This window comes from Benincasa hispida, chromosome 1 (genome assembly GCF_027475165.1).
Source record: "Benincasa hispida cultivar pf3 chromosome 1, pf3_genome.v1.1, whole genome shotgun sequence".
Taxonomy (NCBI): Eukaryota; Viridiplantae; Streptophyta; class Magnoliopsida; order Cucurbitales; family Cucurbitaceae; genus Benincasa; species Benincasa hispida.
This window is the reverse complement of record NC_143478.1, coordinates 21,995,979-22,018,789: the sequence shown is the minus strand read 5'-3', so window position 1 is coordinate 22,018,789 and position 22,811 is coordinate 21,995,979. Positions and strand designations below refer to the sequence as shown.

At 35.4% G+C, this 22,811-nt stretch overlaps 2 protein-coding genes and 1 non-coding gene across 3 annotated transcripts; 1 reads left to right on the top strand and 2 right to left on the bottom strand.

Annotated features, from left to right (window-relative positions):
- Positions 1 to 17,690: 17,690 nt before the first annotated feature.
- Positions 17,691 to 17,841, top strand: LOC120070428 (U4 spliceosomal RNA). Its single transcript, XR_005479922.1, has one exon. It is a non-coding gene; the product is annotated as a U4 spliceosomal RNA (small nuclear RNA).
- On the bottom strand, positions 17,691 to 18,088 carry LOC120076207 (syntaxin KNOLLE-like protein). The gene is made up of 2 exons (XM_039029976.2): positions 18,025 to 18,088; positions 17,691 to 17,841 (listed from the first exon to the last, which is right to left on the bottom strand). Exons 1-2 carry the CDS (start codon positions 18,086 to 18,088, stop codon positions 17,744 to 17,746), a joined length of 162 nt encoding a protein of 53 aa, XP_038885904.1. The 3' UTR covers positions 17,691 to 17,743.
- Positions 18,089 to 18,156: 68 nt separating this feature from the next.
- On the bottom strand, positions 18,157 to 21,883 carry BCE2 (2-oxoacid dehydrogenases acyltransferase family protein). Its single transcript, XM_039027445.2, has 8 exons — positions 21,333 to 21,883; positions 20,948 to 21,094; positions 20,551 to 20,676; positions 19,760 to 20,142; positions 19,235 to 19,482; positions 18,975 to 19,063; positions 18,481 to 18,708; positions 18,157 to 18,365 (listed from the first exon to the last, which is right to left on the bottom strand). Exons 1-8 carry the CDS (start codon positions 21,549 to 21,551, stop codon positions 18,252 to 18,254), a joined length of 1,554 nt encoding a protein of 517 aa, XP_038883373.1. The 5' UTR covers positions 21,552 to 21,883; the 3' UTR covers positions 18,157 to 18,251.
- Positions 21,884 to 22,811: the final 928 nt, after the last annotated feature.

The window sequence follows — 22,811 nt, the reverse complement described above, 5'->3', positions numbered from 1 at the left end:
TTTACCAGTAATAATTTCCTCTGCACTTCAAGAAGAATAAGAGCATGCACTGCTGAGCATCCTGAAAAAGTACATAAAAGCAATAGGATGGACGCTGGCAGACATTAGAGGAACCAGCCCCGCATATTGCATGCACAGGATACGTCTCGAAGAAAATCAAAAAGGGTCGATCGAACATCAATGCAGACTGAACCCTGTGGTGAAAGAGATCGTGAAAAAGGAGATAATCAAATGGTTAGACGCATGCATTATTTATCCAATCGCTGATAGCACGTGGGTCAGCCCCGTGTAATATATGCCAAAGAAAAGAGGAATGACAGTAGTTCCAAATGCAAATAATGAATTAATACCAATGAGGACCGTCATTGGCTGGCGGATCTGCATGGACTACTGCAAACTTAATGCGGCGACAAAGAAGGATCATTTCCTCTTGCCTTTCATTGACTAGATGTTAGACCGCCTAGTAGGAAATGATTACTTCTGCTTTTTGGATGGGTATGTGGGGTACAACCAAATCATGATTGCTCCTGAAGACCTAGAGAAAACCACATTCACCTGCCCCTATGGAACGTCTGCTTTTCAACGTATGCCGTTTGGATTATGCAATGCGCCAAGCACGTTCCAGAGGTGCGTAATGGCCATCTTCTTTGAGTATCTTAAAGACTCAATGGAAATTTTTATGGACGATTTCTCAGTGTACAGGCAAACATATGAAGTATGTCTAAACAATATGGAGAAGATACTGAGAAGATGTGAAGAGATGAATCTTGTGCTGAACTGGGAGAAGTGTCACTTCATGATGAAGGAAGGTATTGTGCTAGGGCATAAAGTTTCCAAGGATGGGCTGGAGGTGGGAGCTTATGTGAAGGCTGTCAGAAGCTTCCTGGGGCATGCAGGATTTTATCGACGTTTTGTGAAGGACTTTTCGAAGATTGCTTGACCATTGAGTGCGTTGCTAGAGGCAGAAAGAATGTTTGACTTTGATGAACAATGCCTTAACACATTCAAGATACTAAAAAACGCATTAATAACTGCACCTATATTGATTGCATCGGACTGGACACAGCCCTTTAAGCTGATGTGCGATGCTAACGATTATGTGATGGGGGTGGTGCTAGCAAAAAAGAAGAAAACAATGTTACATCTCATCGCATATACGAGTAGAACCTTGAACCCTACCCAAACAAATTACACTACCATTGAAAAAGAACTTCTTGTGGTGATCTTTGCGCTGGAGAAATTTAGAGTTTACTTGCTGGGATCCAAAATGATCGTTCACACTGACCACTCAGCAATCAAATATTTGATGACAAAGAAAGTTGCAAAGTCGAGATTGATTCGATGGGTTCTCCTCCTTCAAGAATTTAACATGGAAATCATTGATCGCAAGGGGACGGAGAACCAGGTTGTGGACCATATATCAAGATTAGAAAATCCGAAAGTCGACCGCAACCAGTCGGAGGTGAACGCAACCTTCCCAAATGAGCAGCTGTTTAGAAGTGAAGAATTATCATAGTACGCAGATGTAGTAAATTATCTAGTATGTGCACAATTCCCAGAAAATTACACAGCCCACCAAAAGTGGCGGCTTATACACGAATGTAAATCCTATTATTGGAACGAGCCAAATCTTTACAAGAGGGGGTCAGACCAGATCTTGCATCTATGTGTACCAGAGACTACTCACCAACGCATATTGTCCCAATGCCATGACTCACTGTATGATGGACATTTTGGAGGCCAGCGCACAGTAGCAAAGGTATTACAAAGTGGATATTTCTGGCCAACTTTATTCAAGGACGCGAGAGACTATGCGATGAAATGTGACAGGTGCCAACGCACAGGCAACATTTCATGGAAGAATGCAATGTTGATGAATATTATCTTAGAATTGAAGCTATTCGACGTATGGGGCATAGACTTTATTGGGCCATTTCCACCATCAAATGGTCACAAATACATCCTGTTGATCGTCGATTATGTTTCCAAATGGGTTGAAGCGGTATCGTGCATCACAAGCGATGCGGCGGTTGTCTCCAAGTTCTTGCGGAAAAATATCTTCACTCGTTTTGGCACCCCACATGCCATAATAAGTGATGAAGGCTCCCACTTTGTTAATAGCGTCATCAAAAAATTGCTGCTCAAGTATAATATCCACCATAAGGTCACCACCGCATAACATCCACAGACAAACGGCCAAGCTGAGGTGTCCAATAGGGAAATCAAGCTGATCCTAGAGAAGGTGGTGAAGCCTTCACGAAAAGATTGGGCCATGAAGCTAGACGATGCCCTGTGGGAATACAGGACCGCCAATAAAACACCTATAGGCATGTCCTTGTATGCGCTGATGTTTGGAAAGGCATGCCACTTACCGCTTGAATTAGAGCATAAAGCAATGTGGGCAGTGAAAAAGCTCAATTTTGATTTAAAGACCGTAGGAGAGACTAGGAAACTTCAATTGGTCGAGCTAGACGAATGGAGAACTCAAGCATATGAAAATGCCAAGATCTACAAGGAGCGCGCAAAATGTTGGCATGACAAACGACTATGCGAGAAGAATCTCCAAGTTGGACAAAAGGTCTTGTTATACAATTCTTAGCTGCAACTTTTTCCTGGAAAATTAAAGTCACGATGGTCTGGTCCATTTATAATCAAAGAGGTATTCCCGCATGGAGCGGTTGAGTTAACCAATGAGGTTGGGGCCAACGCATTCAAAATCAACGGGCAAAGAGTCAAGACATATCATGGAGGAGACTTGCATCACAAGAAAACCTCCATGGACCTGAGGAATTCCTGACTAAAGAAGAAGTAGGCAGTCCCTACGCAATCATACGATTCAAATTCATCAGGGACACAATCCTTTTGAAGTATCCTTTTAAATCTTAATTTCATGAACTCACTCTACCTTTTTATATCCTTTATCCTTTTTACATCCTTTTCACACCATCATTTCAAAAAAATTATATTATTTTTTACCCTCTCGATGTTTTTAGCAACGATCATGGTAAACGATTGCGGTGGAGCTACGCGATAACCAAAAAACGCGACTAGTTCTTCAACCATCGCAATTGAAGAAATCGACTCGTTGCAAAGAAGGATATGATCACAAATGATGCGGGCAACAGAGAAAATTTAGGGGTTGTATCTTTCTTTGACTTTGTTTATTCCAAATTTTGCACTCCGCATCTCACTCTTAAATTGATAATTTTATCATCGCATTCTCTTTAGTTGGCGCAATCATTAAATCTTGATTACTTTAGTTAGTCACCGCATTATTTTTCCATACCAATTATGATTTCAATGATGAAACGCATGCTCTATTTCTAATCGCATGTACTAGAATCAACTTAGTTTCAAGACAGTCAATTCATGAAATATTTCTAGAAGTTAGTGGTCCACCAACTTTCTTTCAAACTGACTTTTACGAAACTTCCTAAGAGCATCGCATGAATTCTTTCAATCTATCAGCAATGAGGACATTGTTGTGTTTAAATTTGGGGGTGCCGGTATTTATTTTCAACCTTGCTACCTTTAGACATTACAAAAAAAATCATAATGTTGAGATTGGATCTTACTCATAGTTGGATATCCGCATGACACCTGTGGGAGCAAGCCAAAATGAAGGTAGGAATCGTGATTAACGAAGAAATAAAGTGATCGCAACTCTGCTGACAAATGGGCATGAGTTTAGACTGAGAAAGAGCACCTTGCTCGTAGTTGGATGCTCGCATGACACCCGTGGGGGCAAGCCAAAACGAAGGCTAGGCATTGGATCAGTGCAAGGCCATAAAAAGAATATTTAAACTACGCAAGGATAAAAATCATTTGGAAACACCCCAGTGAAAAAGTTTTGAAATAAATCATGCGATGCCCTGGAAACAAGTAAAGTCTTTTTGAAGGTTAAACTTGCAGTCCTTAAATTTTAGAAATATTTTAAGAAGAAACCAGGATAGAAATTAAGAAGATTTTGATTCATAAGATTTGAATAAGTCACCTCGAGAAATCTAGGTAAGGTAAAGGCGGCTGACTCTCTAAAGAAAATCTTTAGTTTACGCTTGAGGACAAGCATTGTATTAAATTTGGGGGTATGATAACGGGCGAAAATGCACGTTATTACAGAAAAGATGTAAAACAATGTAGGTATGCGACAGTAAACATATACAAAATCATGTCCAAAAGCTTAAACTAAGAATATTGCAATCGCATAAAAGCAGCTAATTTACTTATTTTATGCAGGAGAAATGCGTTGGCGCAAAACAAATTACGATCCAAGGAATTCGGCGACCGCGCACCCTAAAAGATTGTGACCGCAAAGCCATGCGAATTTAGTTGATAAGTCATTAATGACACACTGCGACCGCAAAGCCATGCGAATTTAGTTGATAAGTCATTAACGACACACTGCGACCGCAAAGCCATGCGAATTTAGTTGATAAGCCATGCGAATTTGGTTGCGATCGATGACGGTCATCAAGGTGAAAGCAGCTTTCTGTCTTATCACGATTTAGTTGAAAGCATAACGGATATCTATGCCCATCGCATAAAAGTAGCTTTCCGCATAAAGACGGCGCATCAAGGTGAAAGTATAATAAATCATGATGGGATGGAAAGCTGATGACGGTCAAATCTGAATTTAGTTGATAAGTCATTAACAACACACTATAGCAAGTACATTCAATTTTCGGTGACCATTAATCAACGCATCAGATAGATATTTAATGACCTCCCACCATTGCAATCATTAGAGAGAAAAGCTCTTCACCTTGAAGTTCTATAAATACTAAAGGCCACCATCGTTAAAGGAGTTCGAAGCTTTAGAGTTCGAATGCTATACAGTTCACCATATACATACAAGATAGATCATAGATATCCGTTAGTCTGTAATTCTTATACTTAGAGGCAGGGGGGAGTGGAGAGAAGAAGATGCCGAGAGATCATTCCTGGATAGTTTGAAAGACTGCTAGAAGGTGCTATAAATGGAGAGAGGGCCAACACTTGCGAAAGCAAGAACATTCTTTTGGGTAGAGTAGAGTAAAACACAGTGTAAAAGCCTCGGAAAGCAAGACATTGCTATCGGGCTTCCTATCCCTACTTTCCATTGTCGTTTTGTATTCTGATTTTATTTATAAAATGGAATTCGCATCTCTATATCTGTTCAATCTCTTCACATGTGCATGAGTAACTAAATTTCTGAATGAGTTGAGAAGCACTTAGCTAGCTAGCATGACCTAAGATCTTCACTTTATGCGATCATTTTGTCTTATGTATGTGTCCTTCATCCTTTAGAGATACTTGAGAGAGTAGTCTAAAGAAAGAACCTAGACTTGAGAGAGTCATATTAGAATCTAGGCTTGAAAAAGTCAGATTAGAACCGCATAAGCAAGAGATAGAAACTTAGAGATAAGTTTTGTTTGCTATTATACATCGCATGCACCCTAGAAATAGGACATGATAGTATGCGGTCACCTTGTGTATGTGTGTAGCATTCATCATCGCATAGACAAGAATAGAGGCTTAGACATAAGTCCTATCAATACTATCATATACATCGCATGCGTCCTAGAAATAGGAACTATGGAATTTGCATTGAGAGATGATGTGTTGTTGTGTGTGTGTAGCATAATCGCATAACTTGAATGCAATCTTAGGAAGTGTTAGCTAAGTCCTTTCTCAACCCGTTCCCTGCATACTCATTGTCACTTTCGCTATCATCAACTCTTACTCAATTCCGCCGCATAGGATTTATACTTAAAACAATACACCAACCAACTAATTTGTTTTTGTCGCCGCAAAGGAATCAAAATTTACCATCGCATATTGTCTCAATAGTCCCTGTGTTCGACCCTGGACTTACCAGGCAACCTAGTAGGGTTTATACTTGGATTTTACTAGGAAAACTTGCATGTGCAATGCATACACCACCATCGCAATATACACCATTATTTCATCACATTCACAACGCATCACTGACCTAAACGATCGTCTAGCGCACGTGCGTTAAACGATACGTGAGCATCTCATCGTTTAACCGATGCGTGCAACCAGGTAAACAATTTACCTTGCATTACTAAGCGATTGTTTAGTCAGTTACTAAGCGATGAAGCTTGCTAACCTAAACGATCGTCTAGCGCGCGCGCGTTAAGCGATCTGCAAGCATTTCATCGTCTACACGACACGATACTTAACGATCGCGTACCCGATCATCAATACGATACAATCAACTCTTGATCGCATACCCCATCGTTTAAGCGATGCGTTCAATAGCGATCGCATACTCCATCGACTTTACGATGCGATCATCAGCAATCGCGTACCACATCTTCTGCACGATGTGATCAACCCTAGATTGCCTCCTTCCTCGAAGAACTGCAACGCTTGCCCAGAACTTCAACAAACGACTCAAAACTTCAAACAAATTTTGAATAAAGACTCGATAACGATTATTAATGCCCATAAATGCAGGGGCCTTTACAAACAATCGCAAATGTAAAAGGATCTATATCAAACCGAGGCTAATCATCCTGAAAACATCCATTAATCCCACACATCCACAACAATATTAACCATTAAACAGTGTAGAAATGCACCCACCATGAATGTAAATCTCATTTCATTGCAACAGATGAAATCGGAGTATCAGAACCTAGCTCTGATACCAATTAAAGAATCTCTTACCAAAGAGTTCCATGAGCGCATTCAGATCGCTCCGATTTCACATTGATCGAAATACAACATTATACATTCATACGAACAGTTATGCAAACAAACACTAATTATCGGCATGCTATGAACAACAAAATAACAAGGGAAAGAGTGTCATACCAGTTGAAGACGTTCTTCAAACTTCAGCACTCAAAGCAGCGGAAAACCTCCATGCGATCTACTAACTCCCAGCGGAAGCGTCGACTGTAGCAGCACGAACAACCGTGAACACAAACGTCGTGGGGATGACACTACCAGAAAAGAGCCCCGGGTATTCTCGAAGTGAGAACCTGAAGCATGGTCTTTGGTGAATTTGGTAGAGGAAGAAGGAAACACGGATCGTGTAGGCGATAAGCAAGTAGGAGGGAAAAAGACGCTATCGCATAGCAAAATGCTTATTGTTTAGGAGAAGCTAAACGATCGTGTAGGTTTTACTGAACGGTCGTTTAGGAAAAGGTATACGATCGGTTAGTAAACTCGGCACACTATACGATCGTTTAGGGAAGCTATGAGATCGTTTAGGCGTGAGAAGGACGATTGTTTAGGTGGAGAGGACTATCATATAGGCTCTCAAAATTCTTAAACGATCGTTTTCTTTTTCAACAACGCACTCTTACCATTTCTTTTGGACAGTTGAACGAACTCGCGAATCAAAATGAAACAATTTCATTTTTATTTCATCGGTTACAATAACCGACTCATTCCCACTAACCCACATCTGAACGTGATTTTTGGCTTAATTAACATATAATTAACTAATTAAAATATTAATAAATATAATCATATTATATTTTTATCCTATAGTTTGATATCACATATCTACTATAGTATTTTCTCCTCTACTTGATATAAATCATATTTATATCTAATTTCCTCCAAAATAATGTATCTCATACATTAAGCCAATTATATCATATATAATTAACCAGTCCAATTATGTCATATACAATCGAACTTCCTCTGATCAATTTAAACATTTCAAATTAACCCAAACACTGGTTCTCGACTTTATCCAAGCTACCCAGGGGACCTAATGGACCTGTGGCTCAAAGCTCCAACGGTTCATGAATAACTATCTAAACTCTTTAGCCACGAGATCCACCATCCGTTAATTATCAGGCATTCCATAAAGACCAACAACTGAACTCTTCTTACCACATATATATTTCTGTGCCCATCAGATTTAATCAATTATAAGTACGATGAGCCTTCACAGATGCTCATAAGTACAGTTGGGCCAAATTACCGTTTTGCCTTTGTAGTTACAACTTACTCCTTAAGTACCACTAATTCCTCTAATGAACAATACAACATAGTCCAACTATGTGTGAACACCTCTCGGGTCAACAGAAGGTGTGTGGCGCCACATCTTTCAAGCCCCAGAATTAGTCCTTAAGGGAGCTATCTATCTACTTACCCCTACCTCGGGGAAGGAGTGAATTCCATATTGTGTAGCTGAGTTCCCAGTTCCCAAATCAGACGAATCTTTAAAATGGTAGGTTTGAATCGGCGACCTGGCCACTCGCACCCATACAAATCAAAGAACCACCCTTAATGGTAGGAGTTCCCAGCTCACTCAGGATTGAGGTCATGTTACTTATGGTCATCCTAGTGAAGTGAAGTCTCTGTCATGAACGGTGTTATATAACGAGACGTTAACACTTTGTGGTCAGGTCTTATACAAACTTTTTGTATAGGATGCCCCCGCTCGCATGTCCCCAACACGAATGATCAGGATCAGACCATCTGTGACAAGTCACAATACTTGTGACCATTCCACAAAGCGGGCCGCATCCGTAGCATTACCAGGATAAGGTTTCCCTCCTATAGCCATATACTACATACCATTTTGGTTATCACTCAAGACATGATCCACTTGTATGTCACCACATACATGCTTGAATCACATACAGATAACCATGGATTTTATGTTTATTGGTTTGTGGTAATGCAAATAAAACAAACAACTGAGCAAAAATACAAGATGTGAAGTAAATATCATATATTAACAACATAAGCGTTCGTACAAACTATTTACAAACTACAGGACACGAGACTTTAGGACATCAACCCTAACAATTTTTTGTTTGACTTGGGGGTCTCTGTGCAACTAGGTAGTGTCCCTGACGATCTACTCTGGTTTTCCTTCGCTAGTTGTCCCACTTACATCTCCAAGTTACGAATAGTTGTATCATTTCTTACCATGCATTCTTTCAATAATTCTACCATTGTAGGGTTCTTCTCAGAGGGAGGTGCTGGTGGTTGTGTTCGCTGCTGCTGCTGTTGTGGCACTTGGAGGAATCCTGGTAGAGTCGTCCTTGTTTGTTGCCGAGATGTAGTTATGTTGCTGCTAGGTTTTGCCCATGCAAAATTTGGATGTGACCTCCATCTTGGGTTGTAAGTGTAAGAATATGGGTCTCATTGCTCTTGCACCTTTTAGTAACCTACATAGCACATCAAATAGGGATTATACATACATTCACTAGATAAATGGTTTGTAGTACATAATCCATAGGTTTATGTTTAATGTTCAACATGGATAGCGGCCACTTTTTGTGGTTCTATCATCAAATTCTGCATCAATTTTTTTTATGGTTGTCAGTTGTTGGCTCATGGATGCAAGCATATCCACTTCTCGTATTTGAGCAACAGTTTTTGTGATTGAAGTGTGTTTTGTGTCACCCTAATTCTGATTATTATTTGCTATCATATCCGTAATCTCTTGGGCTTCGTTTACAGACTTCTTCAGCAAAGATCATCATGCATATGCATTAACCTTTGTCTTTAAAGCTTTGTTCAGTCCATTATAGAATTGTTCCATCACGAGGCAAGTTGGGAATCTGTGATGTAGGCATTTCTTCACCAACTTTTGGAATCTAATCCACGCTTCATCGACAAATTCGGATGGAGATTACCTAAATGCTATGATGCCACTTTTATATTTGGCGTTCTTATCAGGCAAGAAATATTTTCCTAGAAATTTGTCTACAAGGTTGTTCCATGTGGTAATAGAGTTGGGGGCAGTGAGTCGAGCCATGCTTCTGCATCTCCCTACAAAGAAAAAGGTAACAACTTAAGTCTTAATGTATCTTCAAAAACACCGTTAACTTTAAACAAACACCAGATTATCATAAAGTATTTTAGATGTTTATAAGGATCCTTATTAGGTAACTGATGAATTGTCCAAGGGAGTTTAGCATTTGGAACATCAATGGCTTCATCTTAAATGTGGGCGCATCAATTGGTAGATCTAGAATTCCTATGTCTCAGGTTTGAAATGCAGAAGTTATATATCCCTAATGGCTCTATCCATATCATCTACTATGCGGATGGGATTTTTTTGTTGTGCAGCAGGTTGTATTGGTGGTTGTGATGGACATTGATCTTCATTTTGATGTACACCATCTCTTGGAGAGTAAGGAGGATAGTCTCCAAGATCATTCATTGGAACAAGTTGTACAAATGCAACTACTTCAAGGGTCTCTTGTGCACTCAACTCATTCTACTCCCAGCGCTTTCACCTTTGTTGTTGTCTCCCGGGATGAAAGGTTCTTTCTATCTCAGGATTTGGCTCATAAAGGAAAGACCTTCTTCTTATGCACCAACTTCCTCTTGCATAACAAAAAAAACAACAAAAAGTTAGATGTTTTCTAAAGATAGAGTTCATGCGGTCACATTGAGTAACAAAATAAAAAACAAAATATTTTTTTTTTTAGTTCCCTAGCAATGACGCCAAAAACTTGATCAACCAAATTTATAGGAGATAAAATATTTCAGATAAACTTAAGTACAAGCATAAACTGTCGAAGAAGTAATAATCTCGAAGTATTCCGAGTATCGAACCCACAAAACTAATAGTAGTTTACTTTGTGTGAGAATGTGACCTAATAAAACTAAAGGTAACAAACGGGATTTGTGTTGTGAGAGAACATAAATTTAAATAAAAATAGTAGATAATAACGATCAAATGGGACTAACAATGCTACAACCTTTCATACACTACAACAAAAGTGATGTTATCGCATCACATAGGACAATGAAATATGCATGGGTAGAAATCTTCACTTATTCGATCTGGTGTCCAGTTCCTTTAGGAGCTCTAAGCAGCTACTATTAAATGTTCCCATGGGTAGTTGAATCCTAGATTAATTAAACTTCAGTTTCTTTATCCTATGGTGTCCCTTATTCCTAAAGCGACTGACCCTCCTACTCCTAGGCTTGTGGTCCCATATCTCTTTGTTAGATCCGTTTACATCTTAGCCTTCTCGGTACTAAAGTTTCATTAGTTTATCAAATTAAGTGATCAGGTTAATTTACCAAAACTTTCAATAAAAGTCAACAAAGAGAAGGCATTAACAACAAAGTGGTGCGAGCACAACAGTATTTAAGCCATATAAACCCTAGGGCATTCACATTACCAAACCTCTAAGAAGAATTTAGCTCATGATGATTAACAAAATAAACTTCTGTATTAAATCAAAAGTCATTGCTACAATAGAGTTCAATTGAAAATAGAGGGATAAAAATAACTACATTGAATAAACAAAATGAAAAGAATGATAGAAGGTTGCAACTTCAATGAACTTGAGATAAATCTTCAAGTTTCAGGCCTTTCCCTAGGATAATCTCCCCTTTTTTAAGGTGAAAATCATTCCTCGGCACTCACTTCCGTGAGACAAGAAAACATAGAGCCAAAACACCTTAGAGGAACTTATGTTTGTAAGGTTCTGACTTGAAATGTGAAAATGAATCCAAGGTGACTGCTAGAAAATGACAAAAACGATGATGAAGGATTCGGCTTAGGAGTTCCACACCCGATTTGGGGGGTTTCCATCCCTTTTATAAGCCCTAAAGTGGTTGGGGAAGACCGAAATTCAAGGTCTAAGCGACTTCTTGACAAAATCAGAGCTGAATGACTAATATACTCGAGAAAATTGGAACTGATCTTGACTAATACGAAATTTGGAATCTTTTAAGGTCCAGTACTACAGCCACATCAGACTACTATCTGCGCATCAGATTAAATTCCTGCATAAGCTATAAAAGACTGCCAAAATTCACCAAATTAGTTCCAAATCATCAAATATCATAAATAAAGCCCGATTAGATATATAAGAAATAAATTTTGAGGATTAAGCTAAAATTCAAGAGAAAACTCATGCGATATTTTATTTTTCCTAGTAAAATGTGCATAAAAATGGCTTAAAAACATGTAATTCATAGCATGAATCAACGACCACGACTTCAATCTTGACCAAGATGATTTGAAATTACAGCATTCACTTCAGGAAATGGTATTGCTCTAGTTTGTTAAGATTCATAGTTTTTCATTAATAGCTCATTATTTTGTCCAGCCACGAGAAAACATGATATAAGTTCATAATACTTTCTAAAACTTCTTTCTCGATATTGCTGATGCAGAAGCATATTCGAGACATGAAATGTGAAAATTTTCTTCTCTAACATATCATCAATAATTTTTTCTCCACATAACAATAATTTTGAACTAATTTTAAATAATGGAAATCATAATCACTTAGTAATTTAAAATCTTGCAACCTTAGGTACATCCAATCATAGCAAACTTTAGGAAGAATTGCTTCTTTTTTTTTTTTTAATGATCCTACCTTTCTTCTAAACTTTGCCATAGGACATAGGGATCTTTTACCGTAAGATATTCAATCTTTAGTCCCCCATGAAGATGATGTTGAAGGAAAATCGTGACTTTTATCCTTATTTCCTTCTTTAATTGTTTCTCCAAGATTTATGGCATCCAAATGAATTTCAGCATTAAACACCCATGATAAATAATTATTACCATTGATATCAAGAGCTAGAAACTCTAATTTGATGAGATATGTCATGGTAAAATTTTTGCAAATAAAAGTGGTAGAGTTGTGCTGATAATTTGTGATGAAATAAGAACAATATGAACAACAAAAGAACAACGAAAACAAGACGAGAGAAAAGTAGGAGAGACGAAGTAGATAACTAATATTGAACTCAATTGTGGTGTCTTGTACAAAAGTACCTTATAACCCTATTTATAGGGCATGGTAGAGTGTATGCTACAAGGTAAAAATTAATGGAAGAAGTTATGGGATTGGATAGCCTATGAAGGTTATGGGTTTGTTGTAACATAAGTAAGTTATGGATATATACAACATTACATTTATAATACAATATATTTTTTTCTTATAAAAGTTTAAGATTTAAATTGATACAATTATTAGTTTGAGATTTAAATTATACAACACGAAGAAGATTTAAAAGTGTAAGAGTTTTTCCTTAAAAAAACAACCACACTTTATCAATAGGGCATTTTCTTTAAGTTGAAGAATGTGATATTCCTGAAAAATAAAAAATGTGATTCGCAAATTACAAAAAAGAATTATTTTTTACGCCAGTAAGTAGAAATCTTTTTACGGATCACCATTGAAAATTTGAAATTTGTTTATTTCTAAACCTAAATACATGTATTCATACATTCCTGTCTCATAAGTAAGTTTAATAGTTTAATCTAAATATAATTTAGTAGATACGATAGTTTTTATTTTTTAAAAGACAAAAGTTGAGAAAATTTTTGGAAATTCATTAGTAATCTATTAGGGGACGATTGAGGCGTTGAGTTGGTTATTATAATCTATTGATATAATAATTTATTTTTGGAGTATAAATTATTTTAATGTGGATTATAATAGCATGTGTTTGGAATGTAGACTATTTTGTATATTAAAAATAGTTGTAAACATCAATATTAAATTTAGAACCCCAAACATGGAATGAATTATTATAGCTCAATCTACCAACTTTATGTTGGGGCCAAACAACTCTTAAAAGATTAACCAATGACCCAATAGTTATAATACCAAACAATTTTCACCTTGAGAGAGGGAGGAAAAAAGAAGGGGAATTGGAGCGGATAGCAAAATTTAAGATTTCATTATGAAAAATGGCAAAACCAGCCAATAATAAGATTTATGGCAACTCACATGACATGCACATGGCCATAAATTTCCAAATCCCTAATTTGCCCTTGTCTAGTTTGTAGTTGTTATTGATGAAATGTAAGAGTAGAATCATAAACGAGATCGAGTTCTGTATACAGGATAATTACTACCTTTTCTTAAAAACAACTGCCCTCTTGATTTTTCTCATGTACTTAACGTAATCTGCATATTTTATTAAAATTTAGATTCTGTTTATCCACTTTTTGAATTAATCTCACTTTAATTAAATATTCATTTCTTTCTACCAAATTTATATTTTAAATTTTTATATATTATCAAATTTCATTTTATCTAATCAAATTTCAAATTTATTCTTATCTTTTAAATTGTTTTTCATTATTTTATACATATTCAAATTTATTTAAATCTTTGAATTGTTTTTCATAATTTTATACATATTCTTGAATAAATTAGTTAGATATTTCTCATATCCTTGAAGTTTTAAATTGTTTTTTATTATTATATTCTTATATTATTTTAACGATTTGAAAAAAAAATATCCATCATTATCGTAAAAAAAAAATAGTCATCAATTTTGTTACTCACATAAAGTGTTTATCGATTTACGTTTGTTGTGGTTTTTTTCATAAGCTATTGTTTTTGCTATGACTTTATATCGGATCAGACTTCTCTTTTCCTCTTTTTCTTTTTCCATTAATCTATTGATTTTCCTCTTTTACTCTTCATTTATTCTCATGACGATTCAATCTTCTTTTATTTCATTATTATAATCAACTTTCTTTGTTTTTTTAAAAAAAGAAGATGAAATTTTGTTCATTGGAGAAAATCAGAGTTAAACACTACAATAAATCGGAACTTCCATGGTTGCGAGGTGTTGGAAGGTACCAATGCGCAACGGAAGAAACCGGGATCCATAAGCACTCTAATTCATTAATTTTGGCAGAAAAGAAAACATGCTTCAACAAAAATAAATGGGTTTCATGACATATCTTTGAAGAACTTCCTTTAAGCTTTGAAACCAGTTGTAAATCTCCCCCAAATCTTGTAGTAGACCACCCCAAGATCTTCCCTACTGTCCTCTTGGTGCTCAAGATTGAGTAGTGGAACTCAAAATAAGCTGGAATTAAGGGAATTTGGAGAAGCTCACAGCAGCAACCCAACAGAAAAACAACCTTCTTCTCTCACTAATTTTTCAGAAAAAATTGTTCGGTTGCATTCACTTCAAAACACTCCAAACTCTTCAATATATTGTAGACATTCATGCAAAGATTTGCTACATGAGATGCAGCTCATACTTGAGTTAATGAAGAATTTAAGGTGGGTTGTTTGTGAGCTAGTAAGAAGAAGACAATGGAAAATCAATTTTCCAACTTTGTGTTTTTCTTTTCTTTTTCAATTTTATCAAAATTGATTTCATAAATAAATTTTATTTAATAAAACTGAGAATATTATTAATTTTACTAAATTAATTTCATAAATCAAATTTCTTTAGTAAAATTAATAGATAATTAGTTAAACAATTTAAATAATTCTAATTAATTTAATATCAAATATTAAATTAATTTTTATACAATTCTATCTTCAAATATTTAAATCATATTTAAATATTATTTCTTCAATTTCATTTAATTCTAATTTGAACACTTCAAATTAACTTATCACGTTATTCTAGAGCTAATCCATTTACGAGTTAGTAGGGGATATCGCGGACCTACAGATCATGGGCTCCAACGATCCGAGATTAATCGGCTAAACTCATTAAACCGATCTAACCTGCCAATGGTTGAACTTCCCTCACTGTAGATATATTATATCTACTCGATATAACCATGATTAGTAAGTTAACCCTTCACAGATTGCTCGTAATAATGGCTAGGTCGAATCTCTGTTTTATCCTGAAATTACCTCTTATTCCTTAAGTCCCACTAATCCCCTAATGAACAATTGATTTGTGATCCAATCAACAAATTGAATCCCTAACGCCAACTTTATTCATATACTATAGATCATTTGGACTTAGGTTTATTGGATTTCTAAAAAACAATATATTCAATAACAACTTTATTAAATTCTCATAATAAGTTCTATTGTTTACAAACCACGAGTTCTAGGACATAAAACCCAACACGGGGAACGTCGGAGAATTAGAGTTATAATTTTTATGTAGTGGTTGACTATTTTCTAATGTACCTGTGAATCTTGCGTTTAAACATGTTGTTATCAGCTTCAAAATGTAATATAAAGTTAACCTATTTCAAATTTGCCCTCGATGGACTCTGAAAATTAACTAATATATATTAATAGATACAATGCAATTGTAACATGAAGGTATGAGATTAAATAATCTACATTTACACATACAGTATAATTGTAGTATGAAGTTATGCGATTTTAACCTTCATTTTTCGTGTTTCCTACTTTAAATTAGAGTTTCTCCATGATTTTTCTCCAACAATATCTATTTATCTTTTGTTATCATATTTTGTTTTATTTTTGTTTTATTTTTGTTTTATTATTTGTTTATGTATTTTGTTATTATATTAATTTTTCGTGTATATTATTACTATTTATATAGTTTATACTTTTTAAAATGTAATTTAATGATATAATAATATATCGTTGGTATATAAAATATATTTATATACCTATTTATTATTTTGATATGACTTTTTTTTTATATTGTTTCATTTTATAAAAAAAAAAAAAAAAAAAAAAAAAAAAAAAAAATTATTTCCAAAGTTTCGATATATTTATAAGTTTTGTGGAAAAAAAAATCTAAGCACTTTTCTCCCTACATATTTAAAATTATATATTTTTTTAGAAAAATCATAATTCTACTTTACCTCCTTCTTATCCCATCCTTTTCTTTCTCTATTTCCTATTTTCCATTTGGAGCAAGCTTGTAGCCATAACATCTCCACAACCTCTCATTTAAAATCTATGCTAGCACACCCTTGTCACCACGGTCGCATCTTGGGTCACCTCCTTTAGAACTTTAGAACTTTCCATTCTTTCTTCTCTCACCATCACTATATTTCGATTTGCATGACTGTTAAATTTTATTTTGCTCGTCATCAACTGGTTCTCTAAGCAGCCGCATGCTACCATTGGTGACCATCACACCATAGACACACCATCGTGGTCGTCTATTGAAGAAGCAAATGCCAATTATTTCTCAGTGAGGACCATATTGACAAGTTTCTAGATTTTCGAATCGTTTTTAAGATTTTGACCATGCTATTTGGTTTTTAGTTTTTGGTTGAGATTATAATTATATATATATATATATATATATTTGCTTCTAGAAGTTTAGATAGAGTGTATTTATAATTTTTGAGTTGTTTTTGAAACATGGTCTATTTGTACTCAAAAGGAGTGTTTAAATAATCCGACAACCCAAATAACCCGGACTACCCAACCCAAAATGTAAGGGTAGGGTTGGGTTAATTTTGTTCTTGGGTTGAGTTGGGTTGAATTTTTCTATTTTTATTAGGTTGGGTTGTGGGTTAACTAAAAAAAATTGAGTTGACCCAACCCAACCCAACCCAAATTTTAAGGATTGGATTGGGTTTGAAACTTTATTTGGGTCATTTGAGTTGAATTTTCGAGTTGTCTAAAAAAACACCCTCAACTCATGCATTGTTAGTCATTGGGGTAGTTTGGTCATTTATCAATTTGTATTTTCTATTATTTAAATTTATTTCTCTATTTTTACAATTTTGAGACATTTTTACCATTTTTACAAATGAAATTTTAAAATTTACGATTTTTCTTATTAGCAAAAAAAAAAAAAACTTTGTATTGTGTAGTGTAATCAATAGCATAAAAATAGGGAAATATAGAGAGAAATCAATGGAATGGTTGGATTGAACACAAGTGAGTAGATCTAGGGTGGATGGGCCAAGTCCATGTATGGGTAGAGAAAGAACAGTTAAAAACAAAATCCCACATCGATAAAACCTCGGATAGAGAAGTGGGGATGGGATATAAAATGAAAGAGAGATGAAGTTAGAAAGCATCTTTGCGCTTGGGGCAATGACGCAGCTAGTGAGGTTCTAACCGAAGCGCGTCTATTGCTGGTTGAAAACTATTTCCAAACCCCCTCTTAGGCCTGGGCTCGACCCTGGCCTTCGAGAATTTCTGGAAGGGCTCCCTCCGGGGTAAAGTCCTACAAAATTACAATTTTAATATTTTCTTTTCTTCCCAATTCTTTTTGGCTTTCCATATCTTTGATGTAATTTGATGATTAATCATCAATTTGTAAAAGAAGAACGAAAAAATATCAATACTTGTTTGTTTAATGATGTAATTAAAATTTGTAGAAACTTCTTTTAAAAAAAAGTTCAGTAACCTATGACATTTTTTAATTGAAAATTTGTAATTTGAGTTGTAGAAGTTTTTCTTTCTAAAACCATGTCTAGTTTTCAAATTTGATTACGTTACGTAACCATGGAGTTTACTCCTCGAAAAGAGACAATTAGCATGACATTGAAAAGTTAGATTCATTTTCTTCTTTCTTATGGCGGCCCTTTCATTTTATTATATCAAAGGGAGGGATATTGATACATTTACTTTCTCTCATCTCATATGCAATATAAGAAGCTCTGGATTTTCAATGAATCGCTTCCACTCGTTACAAAACTTGGCCACTGCTGCTCCATCCAGAACTCTGTGGTCTGCACCAACGTTAACCTGAGGAAATAAAAAAGGGAGGTTGGTCAGTCAATGATAAATATAGTTAGACTATACATTTTTACTTTGAGGGGTTTGCTTTTAGAAACTATTGGTTGGTTTTATGTTTGCTCACCGTCATGATCGATGTGGGGTACACGTCCCCATCATCAGCAATCTGTGGAACCTTTTTGATTCGGCCGATTGCGATGATAGATACTTCAGGCAAGTTGAGCAAAGGAGAACCGAATTTTCCACCAATGGCTCCTATATTGCTTAAGGTTATTGTGCCGCCAGATATATCCCCAGGGCTAAGCTTGTTATCCATTGCCAGTAGTTGTAAGCGTGAAAGCTCCTTTGTGATCTAAGCAAATGCATTTGAAAGAGAAGTCGTCAGTGGAAAGGAAGACATGCTGGCAACATTGGCAAAAGGATGACAATTGTTTAAGAAAGCTATAAAATAAAAAAGAGATCAAATCTTAAAAAAGTATCAACTGCTTTGATGGCTATAGATTTAAACGGATCAGCATTCAATTTCCTGAACTCAATTAAGAAACTAGAAAGCTATCAAAAAAATTAACCCGTGTTACGTTTAAGCAAAATAAGATATGTGGGTGGTGATTTACAAACCTCCAAAACAGAAAGGGACTGAACATTCTTTATATTTGGCACAACCAAACCATGTGGAGTAGCCATGGCAATTCCAATATTATGGGAGCCTACAAGCACCAAAGATAAATGTAATTGTAATTCAAATAAGAACAACGGAAAAATTCGAGTTTAAAAGGATTTCATCTTTGGCATTGAAAACAGGAGAACATGTTGACCAATCTAGGGGATCATATTCTTTAACGTATTCGATTCAAACATAACATCTCCCTACTGCATACCTTTGAGAGTGACCTCAAATGACTCTTCATTGAAGCAACTGTTTAGCATCGGATATTTGCTCATTGCCACAGACAGCGACTTTATCAACAATGGAAGAGATGTGTGTTTGACATTTGGTTCGGTAGTATTTCCTTGGAAAGATGCTTTAAGTTCCAGAAGTGCATCACAATTGATCTCCTCTACGTAGTGAAAATGGGGAACCTTTGCAGCATTGGTCATAGATTTAACCATTGCTCGTTGGAATCCTCTGAAAATAAAACACATATCAGTTGCATACAATTCTAAATCCAGTAAACCACACGACCAAATTATACAGAATTAGAACATAGCAAAGGAAATGATTATTTTGCCAGTAGAAAAAAAAAAAACTTCAAAGGCACACGACAGTTGTTCCAAGGGGGCTTCAAACAGGAGTTGTTTTTTAATGATCAAAAGACATGTTGTACCAGCGGCTCATTGCATGATTATGTTTATATAGATAAGCATTCACTCTTAGCTTACTTATAGCTCCCTAAGAATATTACCTCAATTGAATTTTCTTATCCTCGGAGCTCCACCTAACTCCATCTGGTGCATTAGTGTGGTTCTCTGACTCATCAAATTGCTCTCTAGAACCAGCAGCAGAAGAAACCTGTTCTTCAAGAATTCCCTTTTCGACAGCATACTGAAGAACATCTTCTTTCAATACCCTTCCATCTGTACCAGTTCCACAGACATCATTTATATCTATACCATGTTGTTTAGCAAGATCACGGACAGGGGGCGTGGACAGAACTCCACAAATTTTGTTTCTGTCCTGTTGGGTCTCTATTACTTCAGGTTTTGCCAAATGCCCTTCAGTTAACCCTGAAACCTGGATTTCATTCTCACAACCATCGACGAATACTTTTAAAAGAGTTTCTCCAACCTGTGATAACATTTGACAAAACATTAGTCTCTTTTCTTTTCAATCTGTGGAATGTGATATTGTGATAATATATCACTAGAGTGCTTTTGCATGAATGGAAAATGTACTTTCCTAACAATTAGGCAGTAATCAATTTGCCTAGAGTAAAAGAGAAGAAACATTATCAAGGTTGATAATGATAACATATAACGATCAAACCTCAGCAAGAAGCCTACAAGCTAAAACGTTGTGATATAAAGGAGACAAAACATTTAGCGATCTGTTCATTTGATATATTGACAACTTAATAATTTTCCAGAAAATAGACATTCAAATTTCAATGTGTGATGATTCTTTTTACTCTCCATTCACAAACTACAAAACTTTTCATGAGTTCATATTCTTAACAATTGGGTGATGAAATCTCACCTTCACAATATCACCTGGAACATATAAAAGTTGGCCAACTTTTCCCTTGTAGCGACTAGTTATTTCGATTGTTGCTTTGTCACTCTGAACTTCACAAAGTGGTTGAAACTCTTCAACTTCATCCCCCTGCCAAAAGATTAAATATCAATATTCATCTACAGTTAATAAGAAATTATCCAATCAATCAACTGTCAGAATAGAAATCACATGAACTAGTCCTGCATCCTCAGTAAACCAGACACAGAGGCAACACTAACAGCTCTCACATGACAGGCAATATTGCAGCAATTTGAGCTTAGGCTTGGAACATTACGTAAGTGTTTGAAGAAATCCAGAAAAAAAATCCAAAACAAAAGGACCCTCGTTGAAAGATGGAAAAAAGTATTGTTAGTTTCACCTCTTGCACAAACCATTTAAGAAGCTCACATTCAGCAATTCCTTCACCAGTTTGCGCCAAAGGAATATCCACCAACCTAAAAACTGGAAGACCATCCACAGCCTGGCTAGAAAATCGACATATCTTCGAGACGCCTTTTATACTCGCCTACATAAAGAATCAATTCCGTAATTACATTCACAATCACCTAATTCCTAAATTTGTCCCGATAATTGCAAGGAGAAGCACTTCACAATGATGACTAACATAGCGGACACAACAAACACATAGAACCATCGACAGCGCTGCTATCTCAGAATCCAAAGAAACTGAAATCACATGAACAACGCAAACAATAAAAGGAAAACGACAAACAGAGAGGAAAAATCCCAACCATGGAACTCACCTCGAAACGATTAGCATGTGAATGAAGCCACGCACGACCGGAACTAGCGGATGCAAGCTGAGGAAATGGCTGTGGAAGGGATTTGGGCGTCTGGTCGGACGGCAACTGAGAGATTGAAGCAGAAGAACCTTGATAAGTGAAGGGAGAGAGTAACCGGCGACCGGTGGCCCAAGCGGTCCTCGGCGAAATCCTCCTCCTGCCGATCGTAAGAATCGACATCACTGGTGAGCTGCCGGTAATAGATCAAAGGAAAAAATGGAAGTTGGTGGGATTGTTAAGAATTTGGAGGAGGATGAAGAATTTCGATTGAATTGAAATGGAAGGAATTTTGGCGGAGTTTCCAGTCTGTGCATTATCATTTGGGTTCCCACGTGCTGATTTTTCGATAAATCAATCCATTTTAATAGGGATTAAGGTGGGACTTGCAATTTTATCCATTTTAATTCTCAACTTAATCAATGAATACTATAATTAATACCCTCAAATATAGTACAAGCTCTTAGTTATCTTCTTTTGCAAGTTATTTGTTTGTTTTATTTTCCTCAAATTACAAGTTTTGATACTTAAGCTTTGAGAATGGTATTTAATAAGTTTCTCAATTTTTTTTTTAAAAAAGAGTAAATAAGCATTGTATGGCTGGCTAGTACCTAACTTTTATAATTTTTACTTTTTCAATTGTTTCCAACATATTTAACATCTATGTAATAATAAATTAAAAAATAGTTATTAAATAAAAAGTTAGATTATTAATTAAACACATTTTAAATTTACTTGATAGACATTTTTTTAAAAAAAATTTGAACTTATAATTTAACTTTTTTCAAGAAAAAAAAACAAAAGATGACAATTTAGAGGCACTCATATGATTGAATGAGACTGATTTTGTTGTTTTTTATTTTTCTAATTGTGTTAAATGATTTTAATGAATTGGATTTAGGTAATTTGTAGCGGATTATTATTATTCGCGTTTGGTATTTTGTGATACTATATTTGGTGTTTTGTCAATTGAATTTTATATAATTTATTATTAGGAAAAGTATATGGGATGGAAAATTAAATTTTTTAGCTTAAAAAAATGTACATGTCAATGACAAAATTGTGACAGTGTATTTTGGTATTTTGTCAAATTGGTTGAGAAATAGATTTATTATTGAAAAAGTTATGGATCTTACTTAATAGAAATATTGAATAAGATTAATGGAGTTTTTTTCTCAAGGAGAAATGAGATTATCCCTTTTATAAGGTATTACTTCCAAAATTAATAATGGTTCTCACCAATTGATTCAAACTCCAGTTCAGTAAAGAATTTTTCGGAACATTTTCATTCTTGTTCCATTGAAATACGAATTAAAGTGTTTTTATTTTAGTGCCTTGAAATTTGTATAAATAGCGTGTAATAAACTTTATATATATTATTTAATTTTTATTATGTTTAATATAAATAACTTTATATCTTAACTTTTTATATATAAATATCAA

Bases quoted from the DNA above. Each gene is read 5' to 3' on its own strand.
- LOC120076207 (XM_039029976.2), bottom strand. From the start codon at position 18,088: ATGGTTTTAGAAAGAAAAACTTCTACAACTCAAATTACAAATTTTCAA. The intron at 17,842-18,024 runs GTTACTGAACTT...GTAATTTTGTAG, and splicing joins TCAATTAAAAAATGTCATAG to GACTTTACCCCGGAGGGAGC.
- BCE2 (XM_039027445.2), bottom strand. From the start codon at position 21,551: ATGTCGATTCTTACGATCGGCAGGAGGAGGATTTCGCCGAGGACCGCT. The intron at 20,677-20,947 runs GTGAAACTAACA...ATCTTTTGGCAG, and splicing joins TTAAATGGTTTGTGCAAGAG to GGGGATGAAGTTGAAGAGTT. The intron at 18,366-18,480 runs GTGAGCAAACAT...TTATTTCCTCAG, and splicing joins ACCCCACATCGATCATGACG to GTTAACGTTGGTGCAGACCA.